Below are 23,363 nucleotides of genomic sequence, written 5' to 3'. Positions count from 1 at the left end.
TAGATGATAATGCTTATCTATTTTAGGGATATTTACAGCTAATCTAGAAAGGAAATCAGAACTACCTAAAACTGAAAGCTATAAAACAGGAAACTTATATCTACAGATTTGGTAACAGACTACCAAATCTCCTAAAATCATGGGATAAGAAAAACTGATCTGTTAGCTGTAAATCTCCTAGATATTAGCCCCTAATATTGCTAACAGATCCTTAAACATAAATCTCTCTATAATTCTACAAGAGACATTCACGGAAGGCACGCAACTTCAGCTAAATGGTCTTGGACATTCTACTATCCTTTGGCCCTCCTTTTCGTCAATCCATTGTTTGATGATGCTTCCCTTTGTTGAAATTCGATTTATTGCCTGTCTTAATGATTATTGTTCATCAGCTCTTGGGTTTGATAGTCGACAAAGAAAATTGATATGGATTTAGGTTAATTTTGCTCATGCCTTTTTGACTCATTGGATGTTTTGTGTCAAGCTACTAGGTTAATGTTTTTTGGCCACTTTTTTCTTGTTCAATTTTTGTTATGATTTTTTTGCCATTCCATTTGATTCGATTTTCTCTTTATAATTTCCTTTGCTGAAACCATACTTTACCTCTTTGTCACAGATTAAACTTAGAGGATTCCTGTCACATACCCAGCAACTACGTATCGCATACTGGGGAATCACTTCTACAAAATCCCAATCCATGTCGTCTCTCGGATTACCATCCCCACGTTCAAAAGAGGAAACAGATGAGAATCAGCCACCTGCTGAGGCTTCTGGTGTTGGAAGGAGCTGGGTTCAGAGCATGTTCAGCAGAGACACAGCATCCAGAACAAACTCTTTTAGTCGCGTTCGTAGATGGGCTTCTGATGCTGGCAATGCAGGTACTCTTGTCATCGTTGCATGCATGCATCATTAGTTTTTCTGTTAAGGTAATCTTACTACAACCACATGGTTTATTGTCTTCCAATCTTAGACACAAATGAGAATGGGACTCCTCGCAAACAAGATCTATTGGCTGGAGGGCATAAGAAAATTCAAACCAATGTTCGCATACTTAGGGGTCATAGCGGTGCTGTTACTGCTCTACATTGCGTGTCAAGAAGAGAGGTGTGGGATCTGGTGGGTGACCGTGAAGATGCAGGTTTCTTTATCAGTGGAAGTACAGACTGCTCTGTAAGTTTGAATTTTTGGCTTTTATCTTCTAACTTGCTTGAGAGGCTTTTTATAAAATGTCATGCAGGTCTTAAAGATGTTATGGGTATTCATTTTCTACAATCATGCAGGTTAAGATCTGGGATCCTAGTCTTCGCGGTTCTGAACTTCGGGCAACTTTGAAAGGACATACAAGGTTTTCTTTCCCCCCTTTGATTGAAGCCAATCTTTCCTACTCCCCTTGCCTCCCTATTGCTGTTTGACTCACCATGGATTAACTTTCTTTTTTGGCTCATTTGTAGAACCGTCCGTGCAATTAGTTCGGATCGAGGTAAGGTGGTATCAGGATCTGATGACCTGTCTGTTTTAGTATGGGACAAACAAACAACTCAGCTTTTGGAAGAGCTAAAAGGCCACGATGGACAGGTTTTGTGTACTCAATGCATCTTTCTTTGATTGAAAAAAATAAAATAAAAAATAAAGGAGTATGGAATAAAAAGGGTGTATGCATAAAGCATGTGTGGAAGAGCGGCCAATGCATTAACATTATGTTCAATGAGATTTTAAAACCAAAGAATTGGTAAAAAAAGGTCTCATGCCATGCCCCCCCCCCCCCCCCCTCCCCCAAAACAAAAAAATGAAATAATCCTCTTAGCTCTCAAAAGCTAATAGAAAATACATGTATTTTGGTTTTTACTAAAACAAAAGGTTTAGTCCCAAATCCAAATCCAAAGAGAGAAAACCCGACGCCACCCTTCATCCACTCTAGACCAATGAGTGACACCTCACCACCGGCACAGACAAGGCCGACGGCCCCGGCCACTTCGCTAAGGGTTGTCCAGCGTAGGTCTTGGCTCTGGCGACCTTGATTTTCGCAAGATTCTCTCTATCTTTCTCGAAGGTGACATTGACCATCGAAGTTGTGCCTCCGCCACTGCCATAGACAAGACCGACAAGCTCTGGCGACTCCTTTGAGGGCCCTCTAATATCAGTCCCCTTCCGACGATCGGGATTTTTGTTTTCATTTCATTAGCGCAGACCTGGTGTTTCTGATCTACTTTTTATTTTTGTATAATCCTTGAGATGACGAAGCGAGATTATCTTGGGAGATGATCTTGTGACTTGGGATCGGGAGATGACGACGCACGACGTGGATTTGTCTCAGATGGAAGGTGAGAGGTGGTTGAAGGTGGAATAAAAAACTTTTTTTTTTACGAAAGAAGGAGGAAATAGCTTTCGCATCTTTGAACTTAGTAAAAGGATGGCTAAGTTCATGTGTTTAGGTGGGACAGCAGCTTCATGGGTGGCTAAGGGGATAGAGGATTGTTTAGAACTCAACTGTCATGAAGGATTCTTCAGAGAGCTAAGGATGGGTAATGGAGATCTCATCATTCAACATCATATTAACACAAGGGCAGCTTTTAGCAACTCTCATAATTCTAGAATGGAAGGAGGAAAGGTTTGTTGGTGGTTCCTGAAGGCGCAAATGACATTGGATGGAAAGGATTTTTGCAGTCCATTCGAAGCGTTACTGGGTCCAAAGCCGCTATTCTGAAGCATGCAAACAGAGGGAGTTTGTTGATGGAAAGATAGTGGGAAGGCCTTCCTCGGTCAAAGGTGCTTCGTACGCTTTGGTGTTAAGGTCACTAGTGGATAGTCCATCTGAAAATAGCTCCTCAACAAAAGGAAAGAGTAAGACACTTGTACGAGACAAAGGCTATCAGGTGACATTGGGAGAAGTGGAGGGGTCTTGTGGACTGTCAAAGCTCAATTGACGGGAGTTATGGAGTATGCGAGTGATCTCATGATTAAAGTGGATAAGGGGCTGGATCTAGTTGTGGGTTTGGGTGGTGGGTCGAAAAGGGACAAAGGGGGCGGGGGTAGATCTTACGGGTTTGAAGGCCTCAAGTGCGCTGGCAAAGAGCGTTTCGACGCTGTCACAGATAGGGTCGTTGGATGCCAGCATCACTGTTCACGTCGGTGTCACTCAGGACATCGGTAGCTTGTGGTCTAACTGCCTTCAATCACCAGTTGCTAATGGGGTTGGTACTTTTTTCTAGGGTTCACTTTCAGTTGAAGATGGGGGTCCTTCCAGGGTCTTGAGTACTTTGGAAGAAACTGATGAGCCTCTTTTAGAAGATGAAAGAGAAAAGATTGGGGTTGGATGGGTGTGAAAAATATTTTCCCACTGGCCAATAACAAACAGACACGTAGGCAATCTATTCATCACTGAAATGCACCTGCATGTATGAGAAAAGACGCCTATAGCACAATCCAACGTTCTCTCCCTCCTTGGTGGGACTCTCCGTACTTGCACCACAGGCTCCCGATAGTTCACCCAGTCCGGCACCAGGATTTGGCGCCAAATCTCCGCCACCATTGGCCCCGCAACCGAACGTTCGAGCTCCGGTGAACCCACTGTCGACTTTATGTCCCCCACGCCCTCTCCAGCAAATCTCTCTCCAAACTCCTTCTCGACTCCAAAATCACAGGCTCCGATGCCGAAGCCTCCAGTTGCTGGCAACATCAATCCGGAAAAGAGATACGGCAACGGAAAAGAAGAAAAGAGCTCGTCCGACAAGATGAGCAGAGGCAAGAAAGCGAGGATTGTGGTGGCAGTAATAGTGGCGGCAAGGCTAGTAGTAGTGGCCGGGTTTTTGTACAAGAAGCGCCGGGACAACATTCAGAGAGGTCAGTACAGGTACGCGGTGAGGAGAGAGATATTGTGAAAAGGCACCGTGGGGTTCAACTTCCTATCAACCGATACTAAATTTCATGAGCAGAGAGAGAGAGGTTTCATGATTTTATTTATATAATTTACTAATATAGGTATATTCAAGAGTGCATATAAGTAGGGAATAGAGAAGGACAGTTTTCTCTCCGTACACATGCGAAATATTCACACAGTTAGTTTTCTCTTCATTAGTTTTCTGTTAATGGCGTAGGTGTTGGTGGTTGTGGGTGTTGGTTAGTGTTCTATTACATTGGATAGTGCCAGTCATGAAACGTGTTGTGATTGAGGCTAAGCTTTTTGAGGTGAGCAGGGATGGGCGTTACATATTTTTGAGTGAGAAAGGAAGGAAAGGGGTGAAAAACATGAGTAGGGGTGGGGACTGCTAGGTGGTTTTGTAGAGCTCTGGAGGGTGGTCTGAAGGCTACAGATAGGGTTTCTACTCTGCTCATAGGGATGGGGACAGAGGCTATATTGCTCAAAGTTGTTCCAATGCTAGAGGACGTATATGGTCCTGGCAGAGTATGAAGGTGGTGGAAGAAGGAGCTTCATCTTTATCCCTGAAAGCAAAGGTGGTGTGGGCTGGAGGAACCTCATGGTGGTGTTGCAGGATGCTGTTAAAGATTGTGTTGCACCTGTGAAACCCTTGCATGGAGCTCTTCCGTCGTCATTCAGGGAGGCATTAGTTGGTCGACAGGAGGGCCTTGGGTTGCAAAGGGGTTAGAGACGTCAGGATTGCTCAAGCTTGGTGGTGTTCCAGCTTTGGAGAGGGGTCAGTCCAGCGACGTTAATGGCAGGGGGGTGTTGGTCCGAATAAGGAAACATTGGTAGAGGCCTTAGCTGTCATCGAAACACACTTGGGAGAACTAAATGATATAGTTGGTTGGCTGAAACGCAACGTTTTGGGGCAGGAGTTGGAACCTTTCGGGGGCTTAGGAAAGGGACAGGCTTTGGGAGCAGTAGATGGGCCTCAGCCCAAGGTTACTCTCGACGCAACAAAGTCTGTCGGGACTCCAAAGGCCGCTGCTGACCCATTGGTCCATGGGCCCATATCAACATCGACGATGAGGCTTCAGGTGGGCTCGCCGCAGGTGACCGCACCGATGGTCTCGCCATAGGCCGTCGCTCCATCGGTGAAAGCATCTACGCCATCGGAGGGTCCAGAGCGTGAGGGTCTGGTTCGAAGCCAAATCGAGGGAACTCTTCCTCCTTTGGCTGCGGGACATTCACAGACTTGTCCGACGATGGTCGACGACTCGGCCTCGACTCAGGTTATGCCGGCGAGGGTGGTGGATCAAGTTCTACCGTCGCCGAGGAGGAGAAATCGCAGATTCCGTCTCCGTTCAGTAGTTTTCAAGAACTTGACACCCAGAAAATGCCGAACACCCAGAAAATGCCGATCCATACCGTAAAGCCCTCATCTCTTCAGTTGGGTCTTTGTTCTACCTACGACGAACATCTGGAGGTACTATCTGAAGAAGGAGAAATAAGGAGGGGGGTTTTCTTGGAAGATAAAGCTAGGGGGTTATCGCAGGGACGCTTGGAGGTTAATATGGAATTCTTGGATTCTCTTGCAGTGGAAAAAGTGGGCACTATAGTAGAATGGAAAAGAAATAATATGTTCGGGGGGGAGGGAGACGAAGTAGTAAGGGAGCCTTTTCCATTATATTGTTCATTACCGAATGACTTTGAATTCTCTGAGTGGGTATTCCAAACGGTAAAGGACATACAATAGGTTGTGGGTATGAAATGTGTGGGATATGAAGAACAGTTTATGGCCCTCCTCACGTCCATTGAGGCGAGTCATATTCAGTCCACGAAATTTGATTCTAAGAAGAAAAGGGAGCTTAATAGGCTTAATTAGTCGTTGAATGAGGGTAGCTCAAGCCGCGTTAGGTCCAAAGGAAAGGGGTTGACTGTCTTTATGAAGCCAAAAATTGTGTCTTGGAACGTTTCCGGGTTGAACAAGGCTAATAAACGGCTACGCATAAGAAATCTACTTCGGGATTGGAAGGCGGATATCGTGTGTTTAGAAGAAACCAAACTGAAATTGGTAAACAGAAAGCGCGTGAGAAATGTGTGGGGTTGCCCGTATGCAGATTGGGCCTATCTAGCTTCTGAGAGGGCATCGTGCGGTATTTTGGTGATGTGGGATAAAAGGGTTGTGGAGAAGATGGAAGAGTTTGTAGGGGAATTTACAGTGGCTTGCTCTTTTAAGATGGTAGAGAATAATTTCTTGTGGGCTTTTGCAGGTGTTTATAGACCGAACATTGACAATATTAGAAGCCGTTTGTGGGATGAAATGGCTGCTATCTATAGTGGGTGGGGACTTCCTTGTTGCATTGGAGGAGATTTTAATGTAGTAAGGTTCCCTAGTGAAAGATCTAGAAGCACCCAATTACATCCAGCCATAAATGAATTTTCAGAGTGCATTTTTTACCTGAATTTGGTTGAACTCCCTCTAGTTGGCGGTCTCTTCACATGGTCTAACAGTCAAACTTGGTCCCGGCTGGATAGATTTTTAATATCGCCAGACTGGGATAGCCATTATCCGAAGGTATGTCAGAAGTGACTGCCGCGTCTATGCTCAGATCATTTTCCAATATTATTAGATGGAGGTGGTATTCAAGGAGGTCGTCGTTATTTCAAGTTCGAAAACATGTGGCTTAAAAGCAATGGCTTCGTGGAGATGGTAAGGCTTTGGTGGTCTTCTTATCAGTTTTATGGTACCCCTCTTATATTCTTGCAGGCAAACTGAAAGCGTTAAAGGAAGATTTAAAACTTTGGAATTCCCAATCGTTTGGAAATATAGGGGAGCAAAAGAAAACTTTAATGGAGGAGTTACAGAATCTTGAAAGGATTATTGAGGATAGGGCTCTTACCTCAGAGGAAGCTTCAAGCAAGACAGGGCTGGCATCAGAGTTGGAAAGGGTTTTAACTTTAGAAGAGATCTCTTGGCGACAGAAGTCAAGAGCTCTTTGGTTAAAGGAAGGGGATCGAAGCACTAAATTTTTCCATAAAGTGGCTAACTCTCATCGGAGAACTAACTCTATTGAGATGCTGAAAATCAACGGTAGTGATTGCATAGAGGCCCCTACGATTCGAGAACATGTGGTGAATTTCTATGATCGTCTATTTACAGAAAATGAGGGTTGGAGGCCCAAACTAGATGGACTTGGTTTTGTGTCCATAGAACCACAGACAACATCCTAGTTGGAAAGATCTTTTGAGGAGGTGGAGGTTTTGGATGTGGTTTGTAAGATGGTAAAGGATAAAGCACCAGGTTCCAATGGTTTTATGATGGGGTTTTTTCAACATGTTGGGAGGTCGTGAAAGATGACATTATGAGTGTGTTTCATGAGCTTTTCTCAGCAGGGAAATTCAAGAAAAGTATGAATGCTACTTTTATTGCTTTGATTCCGAAGAAATCTGGAGCGGTGGAGTTGAAGGATTTTAGGCCCATTAGCCTCATTAATGGGATATACAAAATCATTGCAAAGGTGCTTGCTAATAGGTTAGGGGTGGCAATTGATAAAGTAATCTCAAAGCCACAAAATGCTTTTGTAAGGAGTCATCAGATTCTAGACTTGGTTTTAATTGCAAATGAATGTTTGGATAGTAGATTAAAGTCCAGCACTCCAGGCATTATTTGTAAACTAGATATGGAAAAAGCATATGATCATGTTAACTGGGAATTCCTCTTGTACTTACTGAAGAGATGTGGCTTTGGGGAGAGGTGGTGTATGTGGATCAGATGGTGCATTTCTACGGCAAGATTTTCAATCTTGATCAATGGTAACCTAGAGGGTTTTTTCAATAGCTCTCGAGGCTTAAGACAGGGTGATCCTTTGGTCCCTCTGCTTTTCGTTATCGTCATGGAGGTTTTGAGTAGGATGTTATCGGCTGTGGTTAGTCATGGTTTTATGGCTGGTTTTTCTGTGGGTGATCCACAAAGGGGCCTTATCTCGGTCTCCCATTTATTATTCGCAGATGACACTTTAATTTTCTGTGATGCAGATGAAGATCAACTTAGGGCACTGAAGGCGCTTCTTTTTTGTTTCGAAGCAGCGTCAAGTTTAAGAGTTAACTTCGATAAATCAGAATTAGTGCCTGTTGGAAACGTCAACATTTCTCGACAGTTGGCTAACACTCTTGGGTGCAAGGTCGCTTCTCTTCCTATGACGTATTTGGGGTTACCATTGGGGGCTGCTTCACGGGCTTTGTCTATTTGGAACACAGTTATTGAGAAAATAGAACGAAGATTGGCTAGGTGGAAGAGACTGTATTTATCGAAAGGAGGCCGGGTGACGCTTATCAAGAGTACTCTCTCTAACCTACCAACTTACTTTCTATCTTTATTTCCAATTCCAACTAGTGTGGCGGCGCGAATCGAAAAACTTTATCGGGATTTCTTATGGAGCGGGATGGGAGATGAATTCAAGTTTCATCTAGTCAGTTGGGATAAGGTATGCAGACCAATTCCTTCAGGTGGATTGGGGATAAAGAATTTGAGAACTTTTAATCGGGCATTGTTTGGGAAATGGCTTTGGAGATACAATGTGGAACCAGAAGCTCTCTGAAAATTAGTGGTTGATTGCAAACATGGTAAGATGGGAGGGGAGTGGTGTACTAGAGAGGGGAATGGGTCCTATGGGGTGGGGGTTTGGAAGCATATACGACGTGGTTGGGGGGTGTTTTCTCGTCATACTAAATTTTTGGTGGGGGAGGGCACTCGTATAAAATTTTGGAGAGACATTTGGTGTGGGGAGGAGGCTCTAGCAGTTGCATTCCCTTCTGTTTTTCGTGCGGCATGTGATCAAGAGGCTTCTGTGGCGGATCTCATGGTTCGTTCAGGGAATCAACTCCATTGGAATGTCATCTTTAGTAGAGCAATACATGATTGGGAACTTAACAGTGTGGAGGCCTTTTTCAGTCGAGTGTATTCTACGAGGATGTCTGGTTTGAGAGAAGATAAGCCGTGGTGGAATCCGGCAGGTAAGGGTATTTTTTCGGTTCGCTCCTTCTATAAGTCCCTTACTAAGCTTCCAAACACGCATTTTCCTTGGAAAGGTGTGTGGAGGAATAAGGCACCTCCAAAAGCACTATTTTTCACTTGGACAGCGGCTCTGGGTAAGATTTTGACCATTGATAATCTGCAGAAGCGCCAGGTTATTATTCTAGAATGGTGTTGTATGTGCAAGAAAGCTGGCGAGACAGTGGATCATCTTATGCTAAATTGTGAGATAGCTAGAGCATTGTGGAGTGATGTGTTCATACGTATAGGGTTGATTTGGGTCATGCCTGCAACAGTGGTAGAGTTATTGGGTTGTTGGGTAATGCCGGGTGGTGCTCCACAAATCAAAGCTGTGTGGAAGATGGTTCCTATTTGTATTATGTGGTGCATATGGCGGGAGCGTAATGAGCGGACATTTGAGGATAAGGAGCTAACATTAGAGGATCTTAGAATTTTCTTTACTGCACCTTACTTCTGTGGGCTAGTGCTGTAGATTTTAATGGCCTAACTGTACATGATTTTTTTCTTTCTTTTTTAGCAACTAGATAGGTCCTATCTCTTGTATTCCACCTTGTATACCTGGGCTTGGCCTATTCTTATTTATACTACCATATACTTATAAAAAAAAAAAAAAATTTACTAATATAGGTTTATTGAATAATGTTGGGTACATTATTTTTGTTTTTGATTTTTTGGTTTGGTGTTTTTCTTTTTTGGGCTTCCGTTGGCCGTGGAGGAGTCCAAATAGGAGGGAGAGAAAGGAGAGGGCTGGGAGGGAGAGGGAGAGAGCGTCAAATTGTGCTATGGGCGTTTTTCTCATACATGCGGGTGCATTTCAGTGATGAATAGATTGCCTATGTGTCTATTTGTTATTGGCCGATGGGAAAATGTTTTTCACACCCATACAGCCCCAAGCTTTTGTCAAGATGAGAATGGGGTAACAGAAGGTAGTGCTTCCCCTACCTGTTCTATGCTTCTTGAGAGAGCAGTAGGGTCTGACAAAGTGGCACAGAAAGGATCATTCGGGGGTGGAGCGCATACAAGCAATGTCCTCGTCGATGGAGGGGAGGAACCTTTAATGGTGACAGCAACAATGGACAGCAACCAGATAGCTGTTGAGGAGGTTCAGGATTTGAATGCAAGATATGGCAGGGAGAAAATTATGGGTTTGTCATTGGTGTCTTGTGAGGAGGAATGTCTAGGGTCAGGAGTGCAGTTGGGTACTGTGTCTGGGGATAATGTTGTTCCCCTGGTTTCTCTCCCTCTGATAAACAATATAGCGGGTTCACCATAGGATTGGTTTCTGCATAAGGTTAACGAGATTTAGCATATCGTGGGGCTTACACATGGAGGATGTGAAGACCAATTTAAAGCACTACTCATTGCGATTGAGGCAAGCCACTTGCTAGAAACCAAATCAAATTTTAAGAAAAGCAGAAAGTTAAAGCGTCTTTCTTGGGCAATCAACTACGACACTAAGGGTGGTAGCTCAAGTTGAGGGTAAACTAAAGGGAGGGCATCATGAAGATGTTCTCATAGAGGAAGTTTCGGGTGGAGTATTAGTCTTACGGGAAACAAGGGGTTGGGGTTGGGGTTGAGGTGGTGTGTTTTATTCCAATTCGGGCTTAATGTATTTTGGGTAGTTTTTCACAGGCTTTTTGGGTCATTAGGAGCTCTCTAGTATGGGTTAGGTGTTTTCTTGTATACGCTCAGTGTACTTGATTACTCCTATTGATATATATAATATTTTTATTTATAAAAAAAAAAAACCAGTCATTTTGGAGTATAGACCCAAGTATGACTTGTACCTTCTTTGGATCAATATATTTAGTCTGTGATCTTTCACTACCATAATAGGTATGCACCATATATCCTTAAGCTAATGAACATGACAATAATATATATTTTTTAAATTAGGTTTATAAAATCATTTTTGTATGACTACATATAGCAAAATATATTTATTCAAGAAATAAAAAATAGTTATTTATTATATAATATTGGTTCACTCCCTCCCCCACAAAGATCAATTTCGAGCTCCACCTCTAAGTAGTGGGTTAATATTAGGAGGTGGATTGTAACAGTCCAAGTGGCCTTGGGCTCGTGGGCTTCATACTGTCACGAACGGCAGGGGCCAGCTTGCGAGACTGCTGCATTGGATCAGTAGGAACCGAGTTTATTTTAGTTAGTGGCATGGGCTTAGGCCCAAGTAGATTAATGATGTAATGGACCTTTTAATTTTCTTATTATGCTTATGTTAGTTGTTCAAGCCATGTCCAATGAGGCCCAGTACATGGGAAGCCTTCCATTAGGGAATTCCTACATATAGATGTGGGGAGTGTACTGTTTGTTTTTTGTCTAGAAACTAATAGAATTCTTATTTTTCTAGTTTATTCTTCTTCTTACTCTCTTATTCTGGAGGTTCTCACCCTCGAAGTGAGATTGTTCATTCAACCCTTAGGGGTGTGTTGCATGGATTATATATATAGGCTTGGAGCTAGCGCTCATATTCAACCCTATATATTGTACCAATTTCTATTTTTTTACCTCAGTTAATTTAGACACTCTTGGAAAACGATAATGCCATAAATAATTGCAGCTTCTAAGAAAAATTCCTGGAATTTATTTTTTGCCTCTTTTTCCTTCCAAGTAATGAAGACAATAGCATATGCAGTTGATGATTGCAATTGAATTAATCTAGTTTTTTGTCCTTGTAGGTTAGTTGTGTGCGCATGTTGTCAGGCGAGCGTGTCCTCACTGCTGCCCATGACGGTACTGTGAAGATGTGGGATGTTAGAACTGATACATGTGTGGCAACAGTAGGCCGTTGTTCAAGTGCAGTTCTATGCATGGAGTATGATGACTCAACAGGAATCTTGGCTGCTGCTGGCAGAGATGCGTATGTATATTGAAAGTAACAATTATGCTTGATATTCCAGATGATCAAGTTTTGCATGTTAATTTTTTTTTTTTTGACAAGTAATTAAGAATATATTAATAAAGATAGGCAAAGCCCGAGTACACAAGATAGTATACAAGAGATAAGACCTATCTAGGTCGAAGTAAGGGAAACTAAAAAAGTCATGAAAATTCAGGCCATTAAAATCTAAAGCAATGGCCCATAGAAATAAAGTGCAGAAAAACAGGGATCGAAGTTCCTCTTGAGACCGCTCATTGTTTTCGAAAGTCCGATCATTGCATGTTAATATCTGTCTGTATATCTATGAACGTGAATACTTGCATTACAGGGTTGCAAATATCTGGGACATCCGTGCAGGTAGGCAGATGCACAAGCTGTTAGGGCACAGCAAATGGATTAGGTGAGATGAAAGATCATATAATATACATTTTCTTGCTTCTATAGTTTGTTAGGGATAGTAAAGATGCTTTGACTGTAAAATATGCAGGTCAATAAGAATGGTTGGCGATACCTTAATTACTGGTAGTGATGATTGGACAGCACGAGCATGGTCTGTTTCACGGGGAACGTGTGAAGCTGTTCTAGCATGCCATGCTGGTCCAATATTATGTGTTGAGTATTCCCCATTGGACAGAGGAATAATAACAGGTTGAACCTTATCACCCATTCTGTTTGCTGTGTTCTTTCCATTTGCTTTTCTGTCATGCCATGCTGGTCCAATATTTATTAAAAAAATGATGTCCTTTTCAGGTTCAACTGATGGGCTGCTGCGGTTTTGGGAAAATGAGGAGGGTAAGAGCATTAATGATCTCTTGACTACTGAGGTTTTTTCTTTCCATTCCTTTGAGGCACGGCTATGGCTATAATTCAGCCTAGTCAAGCCAAGTATTGAAGGTTCAAACTATTCTGTTAATTTAATTTTTTATTCAAACACAAGCTAAGCATGACTTTATCATCGAGCTACATTTTATGTTCTTAATTGGTTCTTTTTTGTCAAATGAGATAAAGCTTTTTCATGAGCTGCTCAAAAAATTTTATTTTTTTAAATGAAATACGTTTCATTACTGAAATCTTACATAAAGTCAATTTAATCATTTAGCTAGCTTGGTAAACTATATACATGAGCTTTTAAAAATTAAATCGGAAAATCTTAATCAAATATAGATGACTTTTTACTTGAAAAAGATAGGTTATTTATATACTATCTTATGAATTGTGCAAATATCAAGAAACCAATTTTGTGCTTATAATATATTTATACAGTTCATATATACATACATACATATCTATATCAAGAATTATATTCACTTGGATTTAAACATCTGTTGTGTTAAGAATTTGATCCACTCTTATCTTCTAAAATACGTGCGATGCTCCCATTCTGAAGTTAAAGTCTCTGAGGACCATGAGCTGACGATAGAAGATTTTGAAATGCTCTTTTTCAATACCTATTACTTTGGGCAGCTTCTATATATTTTAGTAGGCTGAGTTTCATGTCAGGTGTTCCTCTTGTATACCAACTATGTGGTTGGGGCGTGCCTTTTATCATTTTTAATAAAATTTTCTTTACTTATGAGAAAGTTAAAAATAATATTATTAAAAAATATGAAGTTATACGAGCTTCCCTGATTTGAGCGTAGATTGAGAAATGAGCCTAAATTTTGGTTAAACCTTGGAAGTGAACCAAACTCAAGCAGAGGCTGAGCTATTTCTGAACAGCTCAGTTTGTTTACAATCCTAGGTGTGGCTGCTATTTTCTTTTATCTAATATGATTGAGTCCATTGCACCAAAGCAGCTACACAAAGATTTCCATATTGTTTTTTTTAGAAGTAAAAATTTATTAATATCAATTGGCATAGCCAAGTACACTGGATGCATACAAGATAAAACACCTAGCTATGTTTCATGAAGGAGAAATAGATACAAAGAAATCATGAACATTACCCATTAAAGTCTAAAGCTATTGTTTAGAAAAAAAAATAAAAGATGTGTTGAAAAAGAATCTTCTAAGCTCCTCTAGGGAGCATTCCTTATCATCGAAGTTTTGATCATTTTTTTCCCTCTAGATGCACTACAAAAGGCAAATTGGAATCATCTTCCATATTGCTGGGATTCACAGGATACCATGAAGATTCTCCAGCTGGCAAGAAGTTCAGCCACCCTCCCAGGCATAACCCTTGCTAACACAACTCTGCCAAGAATGTCATTCAGCCCTAGAAACCTTTCAATGAAGCAGCAAGTGGTCCACAGTTTCACTCTCACCACTCTTCCTACATGTACGGCACTAGTTGATCACAATAGTTTGGCGTAGGCTATCCATGGTCAGGATCCTCCCTAGTGCTGCTGTCCATACAAAGAAAGCCGCCTGACTCTTCCAAACGTTCCTCCAAGGTTAATGGTTACTCTCATGATTAGCGTTGACCTTATAGAATGAACGGATAGAGAATTTCCCTTCTTAGAAAGACTCCATGACATCTTATCTGCTTCTTGAATCCTTGTTCCTGTACAGTACAATAAACTGAAGAATTCTGTGAGCATCCCAGCTTCCCAATCATGTGCTGCTCTAAGGATATAAATGTTCCATGAATAGAAGCACCAAAAATCTCCAATAACTCCACCACCAATGCCTATTGTCTGCACACAATCCTATCTACTGTTGGGAAAGTGTTAGGCACTTTATCGCCACACCAACTATCGTTCCAAAAATTGATCGTAGAATCATCCCCCACCACAAACCTAATGTGTTGAGAAAATACCCCCCTAGCCCCTTCTGGTGTTTTTCCACAAGGCCACACCGTAAGCACCTCGTACCTCCAAAGAGCAACCCCCCCCCCCCCCCCCCCCCCAAAAAAAAAAAAAAGAAAATTACCACCATATTTGGAGTCTATCACCACCTTCCATAGCCATTTCATAAGGAGAGCCCAGTTGAACACCTTTAAGTTTTGGATCCCCATCCGGCCACACGAGGACAGGTGCATACCTTATCCCAATTGACAAGCTAAAATTTAAATTCTTCACCGAGTCCACTCTAAAGGAAGCACATTGGAGCTTCTCTATGCAATTTCCACACCGGCAGATATAGGGAACAATGAGAGCAAATACTTAGGCAAGCTTGGGTGTACTCTTGATTAATGTGATCCGACCACCTTTCAATAAGTACAACCTCTTCCGACTTGCCAACCTGCACTCACTCTTCTGAATCACTTCATTCCATACGGACCTAGCCTTGAAGGACGCTCCTAATGGGAGGGAGGCCAAGCTACTTCATGGGCAAAGAAGATATTTTACGACTCAAAGATCTAGCCAAACTCCTTAAATTTTTAGCATTCCCCACTGGACTGGGACCATTTGGGACTTAGAAAGGTTCACCTTTAAGCCTAACACAGCCTGAAAGCAAAGAAGTGCCCTTAATGAATGAATTTGATTTCGATCCACATCTTAGAATATCAAAGTATCGTCTGCAAACAATAAATGAGAGATGTTAAGAAAACCTCAGTTATGATTCCCACGAGAAACCCTTCACAATTCCATATAGTTGGACATGTTTGCATCTCTGTTATCATTTGCATCCTCTTGTTATGTAGGTTTCATGATATATTCTAATATGTTAGGACTGTAGAGTCCCATGTTAGAAGAGAGTATTTGCACTTTTTTTATAGCCATCACGAATTCACTGCTGTGAGAAATATGAAATCGTTGTTAAGTTATTGTAGGTTAAATAATACTGAGTTTCTTACTAACCGCCCGCTGAAGGCACAATACTTGTTATACTGGGCTCAATTTTTTATGCTGCTTTCTCTAGCTCGTAGACTAAATTAGGTGTTTTTTTCTTGTATACCACCTGTGTACTTGGGCTTTGCCTAATTATGAGGATCCATAAATTTTTTCATCAGTGAGATTACATCAAATCTTTGGATCCAATAATCCAGAATTATGTTCACCTGGAATTATATTTGCGCTTATTCACAGATGTGGATTGTGGACTACTGGATTGGAAACTTTTCAATATGAAGATAAATGCCACAATATATGTAACAACCCAAGGGAAAGCCATAGCCACATTTGGGCCCATATCAAAAGGACTGGTTAATGTTACAATTGGAGTCCTTTGGAATTCATTATAAAGAGCAAGAACTTCTTCCCAAGCAATATAAGATCCCATTCACGACCTTCCATTATAGGTGGCTCCGCTCAAGTGCTACATTTCTGGTTGGATTTGGCTCTAATACCATTTTTAATGACCTAACAGAAAGCAGAAGCCACATCAAGAACTAGTCATTGTTAGAATTGGTGACCCTTGGAATCCATTATGAAGGGCAAGAAATTCTCCATCCTAAGCAATGTCTATCCCATTGACCACTTTCCTATACTCAATCCGGGATATTACAACTTATGCATATGTTTATTTAACATAATAAAAGAGAAGGAGGTGGGCGGAGGATGATTTGTGTCGTGGGAGATGTGTTCTTGAGCATCTATGCTTCATATTTTGAAGAAGATGCGAATCTGTTCAAAAAGAAATCTGTGAGGTGTGTGAGCTTGATGTACTTTCTCGGCCGACTTTCTATCATTTTAAGCTTTTAGGAGGGTCTATTTCCTAAAAGACCATTGCATCCTGGACATGCAAGGGCTGGATTGGGTTCATTGTTATGTTATTTGGCTAGAGATTTTTCATGAGCTTGATATATTTATCAGCCATCTTTCTAGCACCTTAAGCTTTGAAAAAGATGGTTACTAAGGAAAACGGGAAATGGTTATTGTTTGTGGAGAGAAAAAGAGAGAGTAATATGCTAGCTTGTTGAGAAAGTTAGTGTCAGTAGCTTTGCAGGTTGCTTTCTTTTAGAATTGAACTTGTACGGTAAATTAAATGATTGCAGAATTAGTTGCTGGTGTTTGAAGACATGACCGTTTTCTTCTTCATTATATTTAAGAAGTTTAGCCAGGCATCAGGCATTATTATTAACATTAATTGTGCACTGCATGCAGGTGGTATAAGGTGCATGAAGAATGTTACCATACATACTGCTGCTATATTATCCATCAGCGCTGGGGAACACTGGTTAGGTATTGGAGCAGCTGATAATTCTCTGTCTCTCTTTAATCGGCCCCAAGAGAGACTTGGTGGCATCTCTAGCACAACTTCAAAAACGGCAGGCTGGCAACTCTACCGTACTCCACCAAGGACAGTTGCCATGGTATGTGTTGTCCGTCTTTCCTTCTCCTTGTCTATTTCCTACTTGATCCTTCACTCAGGGTGGAGCAACAGCAAAGTTCCACTATAGGTTTCAACATTTCCATAGTATCTCAAGCAGAAAAATATTTATATAGCTATAGTATATGAAATAGAGAGATCTAGAACTGTCAAAAGTTTGTTCTTTCTTTTGGGACTCTAAAGAGCTAGAAAACTTTTTTTTCAATTTTAAGATTTCCGTAGTATCTCGAGCAGAAAAATATTTTAATTGGCTAGTATATGAAATAGAGATAATTCATCTACTTCAACCCAATTTTTAAAGATAATATATTATATGTTTCATTTTAATTCCTCTTATGATACATGATACTGTGTGCATATGAAGCATATTCAAAATTTGGCCCTGCCCCTACCCTTATTGTGCTCTTGAAACAGTAATGCAATAACGCCTCCAATCCTTCATGTATAGTATCAATCTCTTGCCTCGATGTTTCTGTCAGACACTTTTCTTGTTCATACTTGGATCATCCTTGTAAATTCGAACTTTCCTTTTACCTTGATATGTAGAAGAATATGTAAATGTCTTCATGGACAAGTAGTAAATTAACCTTCGAGAAACTCATTAAACCTAGGCTCACGGTTATCTCAGGAAGTTCATTACTTCTGGTATTTTTAGTCAAATTACAAATGCTGATTTTTTTATGATTCTTATTATTGAATGTACTGTAATAGTTAAATTATCACAGACTAGAAAGATTGGAAATCTGCTTGGCTATCATTTATTATATGATTATACATTACACAAAAGATACAAATCTTAAAGAAATACATTAAATGTCACGAGTCGAAAGGTTACAATGCATGATACTGCATATCTGAATTTATGGTTACTTGACTTTGGCCCCATTCTGTGGTATACAGGTACGGTGTGTGGCTTCCGACCTTGAGAGGAAAAGGATATGCAGTGGTGGACGCAATGGACTTCTTAGGCTGTGGGAAGCCACCATCAACATTTAAATGTTTTTTGTATTTTATTCATGTTGTGTAGTTGTCGAAAGGGTCACGGAAATGGTTGTGATGGCTTTTATTTGTATTTCTTTCAATTTTTTTATGTAATTTGTAAGTCTGGCGAAATCCTAATCTTGCCTCTGGGCTGCTTTAGCGTTATTGTTTGAATTGTTTGGTTCATTCATTAATACAAGTGCCTGTAATTCAATATATAGGAAGTTTTGTGTCAATGTTTGCCTCTAGTGTTTTGTGATGGGAAGAGGATTGCTATGCAGATGATTGTATTGTAATGTGCAGATGAATTATTCTGAAGTGAAGAATGTATGTACTCTGAATTCATTAATTTTCTAGAAATATTTTTCATTAAAACTTTCCTTAAAATAGATTGCCTTGTGATTTGTATATGTTATTGCCGCAATTCAGAACTTCTCAGGAATTATTTGGGAATTTAGGACTGCAATTCCGTGTGCAAAAAAATTTGGGACTGCAATTTAAAAAGAATAATGCTAGTATATCCTTTCATTTTGTCCTTTCATTTTGACCGCTCATGCATTTAATTTTTTTTATTTACTGATTAAGGAAGTGACTATATTAATGTATTGGTATTTTTTTATCTTTTAAAAATGTTTAAAAAATATTTTAAAAAAAGTTAAAAAAAAAAGTATAATTTGTATTAGGGACACGCCAAGTGGACAAATTGAGGAATAGTAGCACTATCCATTTATTAAAGAGTACAGCTACTCTCACCACACTGGGAGCTCCTGCTATATTTTTTTATTTTTTTTATTGATTAAGTATGTTTTTTAATGATGTGATTTTTTTATTTCTAAAAAAATATTTGTTAAAAAAACACATGTAAAAAAAATATAATAATTAGGTTTGGGGGGTGAGATGAGAATTGTGTTTTTTTTTTGTGTTTAAAATATTATGTTTTAATATTATTATTATTTTGAGATTTGAAAAATGTGTATTGGGATTTGAAAAAGTTGAATTGTTTATTATATTTTGTATGAGAATTTGAAAAATGTGTAATGATGAGATGAGATTAGAATTTTATGTTTTATCTTATATTCCAAACCTATCCACAGTAACTCCCACTCCTAGTGGGAGTTGAGAGCGGTTGCTATGGTGCCACCCATTGTAAAATAACCACTGCATTTAACCTTTTCCGAATTCCTGATTTGACCGCTCTGTCAAAGATCAACGGTGGTCCAATTACCAGTATACCCTCCCAATGCCAAAAGATCAATGGAGTGATCAATGCTGATCTGTAATTGAAAAAAATGTATCTCAAAAAATTTCCCGGGGAAGAGTAAGGGTTTTAGTTTCCATGGTTTCCAGATGGGTTCGGTAGCCTTGATGGTAAATAAAAATTTTCCACAAAGATTGGCTGCGTTGGAAGCATGTTTGTTAAGAAGCAAACTTTAATGGTGAGGGATCTTAGCCAGTACTCTTTTCCCATCAAGGACGGTTGGAATTTAAAAATGGCCACGAAGACAAAAAGAAAAAAAAAATCAGGGGTTCTCAGCAAGTAATATTTGCAATACAATTTCCTCCTGAATAAAGTGATTGGTCCATGATTAACTACACGCATCCAATGGCTGATCTTTTAGATCTGACCACCATATCTCACTATCACCGATATGTGGATTCCACGTGCAATCACAGGTGGGAACGAAGAAACTCAGCCAGCGACAATCCAGGCCAATCGATACTCGTTATTCTACTATGTTTTTGCTTTCTCTAACCAAATATCATAACAAACTATAGTGCACTACCAAAATCCACCGCGTCCAGTGGTGGCAACACAGTTTGTACAGCTGTTCAAATTAAAAAAAAAAAAAAAAAAAACTATCATTTAGGATAGTGCCCTCGTTGCAGGAAATGGATGAGGATCAAGTATAGTCCCAAAACTTGATCTATTTTTTATTTTTGTATTGACTTTGTTGTAATTGGATGTTTGTTGGGAAACCCCTCTCCCTTCTCATGTATCTCTATTTCCTTATGTTAATGAAATATTTTTTTGACTAGGAAAAAAAAATAAGTGAATGATCCATCAATCCAATAGTCCTGCATGGCAGTAAAATCATTTTCTCTATGGGTGCAAATACGCGCGCGCGCACATATATATATATATATATATATATATATATATATATATATATATATAATATAGTGGTATAAGAGTTGATCTCTACTTCCCACATACGTCCTCTTTTGGTTCATCCTTTTCAGCCCTCGAATAATAAAATGTCTTCCAACTCATCAACTGGCCGGAAAATGATCCACTAGTCTTTGTGATTGATTTGATGATCCCTCCAACTCATGTGAGGCCTTTTGCGAGCACTAGCACTCAATTCTTTTCTTTTGATCTATTTACTTAGAAAAAAATTATGATATTGTTTGGAGTACTTCTACTATGTAACACAGTTGATAAAATAGGAAAATAAATAGCAGAATAAAATGAGAATAATAATGCTTTCTTCGAGAGAAAGTGCCTTCAGAAGTTAGAGAAGGGAAAATAGGGTTTTTTTTATTAACATTCAAATTGATTCGAAAAGGTTCTAGGGACACGATGAAAAATGACTCTACTATCGGGCCATACAATGGCCTTAGACGTACAGACTCAACATAAGTAAAAGACTCAGGGCCTACAGCCCATCTTACACAGAACCATTGAACAACTAACTAAAAGACAAGACCCAACACTTAATTAAGTCGCTAAGACCCACGATGGCAAGCCCACTGGCCCATGAATCCAACGCCATGTACTTCCATCATAAATCACTTAGACTTTGGACTTCACTTCAACTTCCCCTTTGGTCAGACAGTTCTCCTTCACATGTGCTAGGGCTTGACTGCCACCCATCTCTTCCTTGCTTCGCACCGTCCCACCTCCTCCTCCTCCATCTCAACCGGCGTTTGTTACATATTCCCCCCCCCCCTTCCAATTCAAAATACCTTGCTCGCAAGGTGGGGGGAATCCTCCTTGAGTCTCGAATACACCTCCCATGTGGCGTCATCAACCTCTTGGCCCAGCCATCAAACCAAGAGCTCCACTCAAACTATGTGGCCAGCCTTGATCATGCGTCGGTTCAAGATCTCTGCGGGTTCTGGCCAATCACTCCATTGTCATCTACTAGAGGTAACGTGGGAAAGGCAGTAACTCTAGAGTCGATCTTGCGTTTGAGTTGAGATACATAGAATGTGTTATGGATCCTTGAGGAACTAGGGAGATCGAGCTTGTAAGCCACCTGTCTAATCTTCTGCGAGATGCGAAATGGTCCAAACTATCGAGGAGCCAGCTTGAGGCTGCGATGCTGAGCCATCGTGCTCTGCCTATATGGCTAGAGCCTCAGGTATACTTCATCACCCCACACTAAACTGTTGCTCCTTCCATTAAGATCAGAGTATTCTTTCCTTCTATTTAGCGCACTCTGTAAGTTGTGTTTGAGGAGTCTTGAGATTTGGTCCCGAGTCCTTAAGGTGGTGTCCACTGCTTCACCACGTGTTGTCCACGACACATAATCCAGTAGCCTAGGTGGTGGTTGGCCATAAAGGGCTTCATAGGGGTCATCCGTGTAGATGAATGTTGAGTGGAGTTGTACCACCACTTAGCTAAGGGTATCCACCTAGCCCAATCTTTAGGTTTGTCTCCATGGAAACACCTGAGGTAGTTCTCGACCGTCTTGCTCACTGCTTCTAATTGCCCATCTCTTTGAGGGTGGTCAACGTGCTTAGAGAGAGTTGAACCCCCAGCAAGGAAAAAATATCTTGCTAGAACTAGCTAGTAAACGTGTTGTCATGATCAGAGATAATGGACTGTGGCAACCCATACAATTTGAAGATGTGTTTAAAAAATAGAACAGCAATATCCCTAATTGTATAAAGATGTTTGATAGGGATAAAGTGATTGTATTTGGTCAACCTGTTGACCACCCCCACAAAGTGTTGAACCCTTGGGAGTTAGGTAGCCTTTCTATAAAATCTACGGTGATGTGGGTCCGTGGTTGTGTTGGCACAGGAAGTGGCTGAAGTAGCCCACTTGGTAGGGTGTTGTCAACCTTAACTCGTTGGCACAAGTCACAATTCCGGATAAAAACCTTAACATCCCTTTTAAGACCTTCCCAATAGAAATCCCTTCACATTTGATGGATGGTCTTGTCATACACCGAATGACCACCCCAAGGACTGTTGTGCAATAGCTTATTCTTGAACTCCTCATGCTTGGGAACATGCAATCTGCCCTTATATAGTAGGAGACATTTACTCATGGTATAATTAGGGCCTAGCTTGCCTTTGGAAAATAGCTTAATAAGGTTTTGTACCTGTGCATCATTTTCACAAGCGGCCTTCAAACCTTCCATCCACTGTACATTAGGGATTGAAATCAGCATTAATTCTGCCTTCTCATTCATATCCTTCATTGATAGGGCATAGACAACCCTATTCTCCACCCCTTTTTTGTACTCCACCACAAAGTCATACCTTAGCAACTTAGTAATCCAACATTGTTGCATCAAAGTACCCACCTTTTGGTCCAAAATGTGCATGAGACTCTGTTGGTTAGTACGCACCATACAGGTCTGCCCTAGTAGATAATACTACCACTTAAGAATAAAAGAAACCAAGGAAAATAGTTCCTTCTCGTAGGTAGACACCATGAGAGCTCTCCCCTTTAAGGCTTGGCTAAAAAAGGCTAAAGGTTTGCCTCGCTGCATTAAAATTGCACCAATGACATTGCCCGAGGCATCACACTTAATAGTAAATGGTTTTGTGAAGTCCGAAAGAGCTAAAATAGGGACTGGGTGACAGCCTCATTTAGCTTATGAAAAGCCATCCTATTAACCCTAAGAAACCCCTTAGGCCCTTGAGGGAGTTAGGTAAGGGCCAACTTTCATGGCTTGTAGCTTATCAGGATCTACCCGCACCTCTTTCGCCAATATGAGATAGCCCAAATAGGCTACTTCCTTGTAGCCAAAGTGACACTTTGATCGCTTGGTGTACAATTTGTGTTATCGTAGTAGATCAAGGGTAATTTGGAGGTGCTGCACATATTCCTCCACTGTTTGTTGTACACAAGAATATCATTAAAAAAAAAAATACAAGTATGAATTTTCTCAAATAGAGTCTAAATACCTAGTTCATGAGGCTTTGGAAGATGGATGGTGCGTTGATTAGCCCAAAAGGCAAAACTAAGAATTCGTAGTGGCCTTCATGCATCCTAAACAATGTCTTGAAAAAATTCTCTAGTTTAGCACGAATTTGGTGGTAACCTGACCTCAAATCCAACTTTGAAAAAATTATGGCCCCATGCAATTCATCCCTAAACTCTTCCACCACTGGAAT

At 40.6% G+C, this 23,363-nt stretch overlaps 1 protein-coding gene and 1 long non-coding RNA gene across 3 annotated transcripts in view; both read left to right on the top strand.

The window, feature by feature from the left end:
- Positions 1-18,357, top strand: part of LOC121242650 (DENN domain and WD repeat-containing protein SCD1-like) — a 58,243-nt gene extending 39,886 nt beyond the window's left edge. Inside the window, exons 22-31 of one of the 2 annotated variants that reach the window (XM_041140558.1) lie at positions 617-878; positions 971-1,170; positions 1,281-1,345; positions 1,452-1,575; positions 11,612-11,793; positions 12,143-12,214; positions 12,302-12,462; positions 12,565-12,606; positions 16,802-17,010; positions 17,928-18,357. In XM_041140558.1, coding sequence (XP_040996492.1) covers positions 617-878; positions 971-1,170; positions 1,281-1,345; positions 1,452-1,575; positions 11,612-11,793; positions 12,143-12,214; positions 12,302-12,462; positions 12,565-12,606; positions 16,802-17,010; positions 17,928-18,023 — 1,413 coding nt within the window. In that variant the 3' untranslated portion in view covers positions 18,024-18,357. Of the gene's footprint in view, positions 1-616; positions 879-970; positions 1,171-1,280; positions 1,346-1,451; positions 1,576-11,611; positions 11,809-12,142; positions 12,215-12,301; positions 12,463-12,564; positions 12,607-16,801; positions 17,011-17,927 lie in introns of those variants that run through there. The other variant, XR_005935939.1, reaches the window with a different exon arrangement.
- On the top strand, positions 1,931-3,268 carry LOC121242652. Its single transcript, XR_005935940.1, has 2 exons — positions 1,931-2,608; positions 2,654-3,268. It is a non-coding gene; the product is annotated as an uncharacterized LOC121242652 (long non-coding RNA).
- Positions 18,358-23,363: the final 5,006 nt, after the last annotated feature.

Source organism: Juglans microcarpa x Juglans regia, chromosome 8D (assembly GCF_004785595.1).
Source record: "Juglans microcarpa x Juglans regia isolate MS1-56 chromosome 8D, Jm3101_v1.0, whole genome shotgun sequence".
NCBI classification, from domain to species: domain Eukaryota; kingdom Viridiplantae; phylum Streptophyta; class Magnoliopsida; order Fagales; family Juglandaceae; genus Juglans; species Juglans microcarpa x Juglans regia.
The sequence above is the reverse complement of the archived record's forward strand: the minus strand, read 5'-3'. Positions and strand labels throughout refer to the sequence as shown.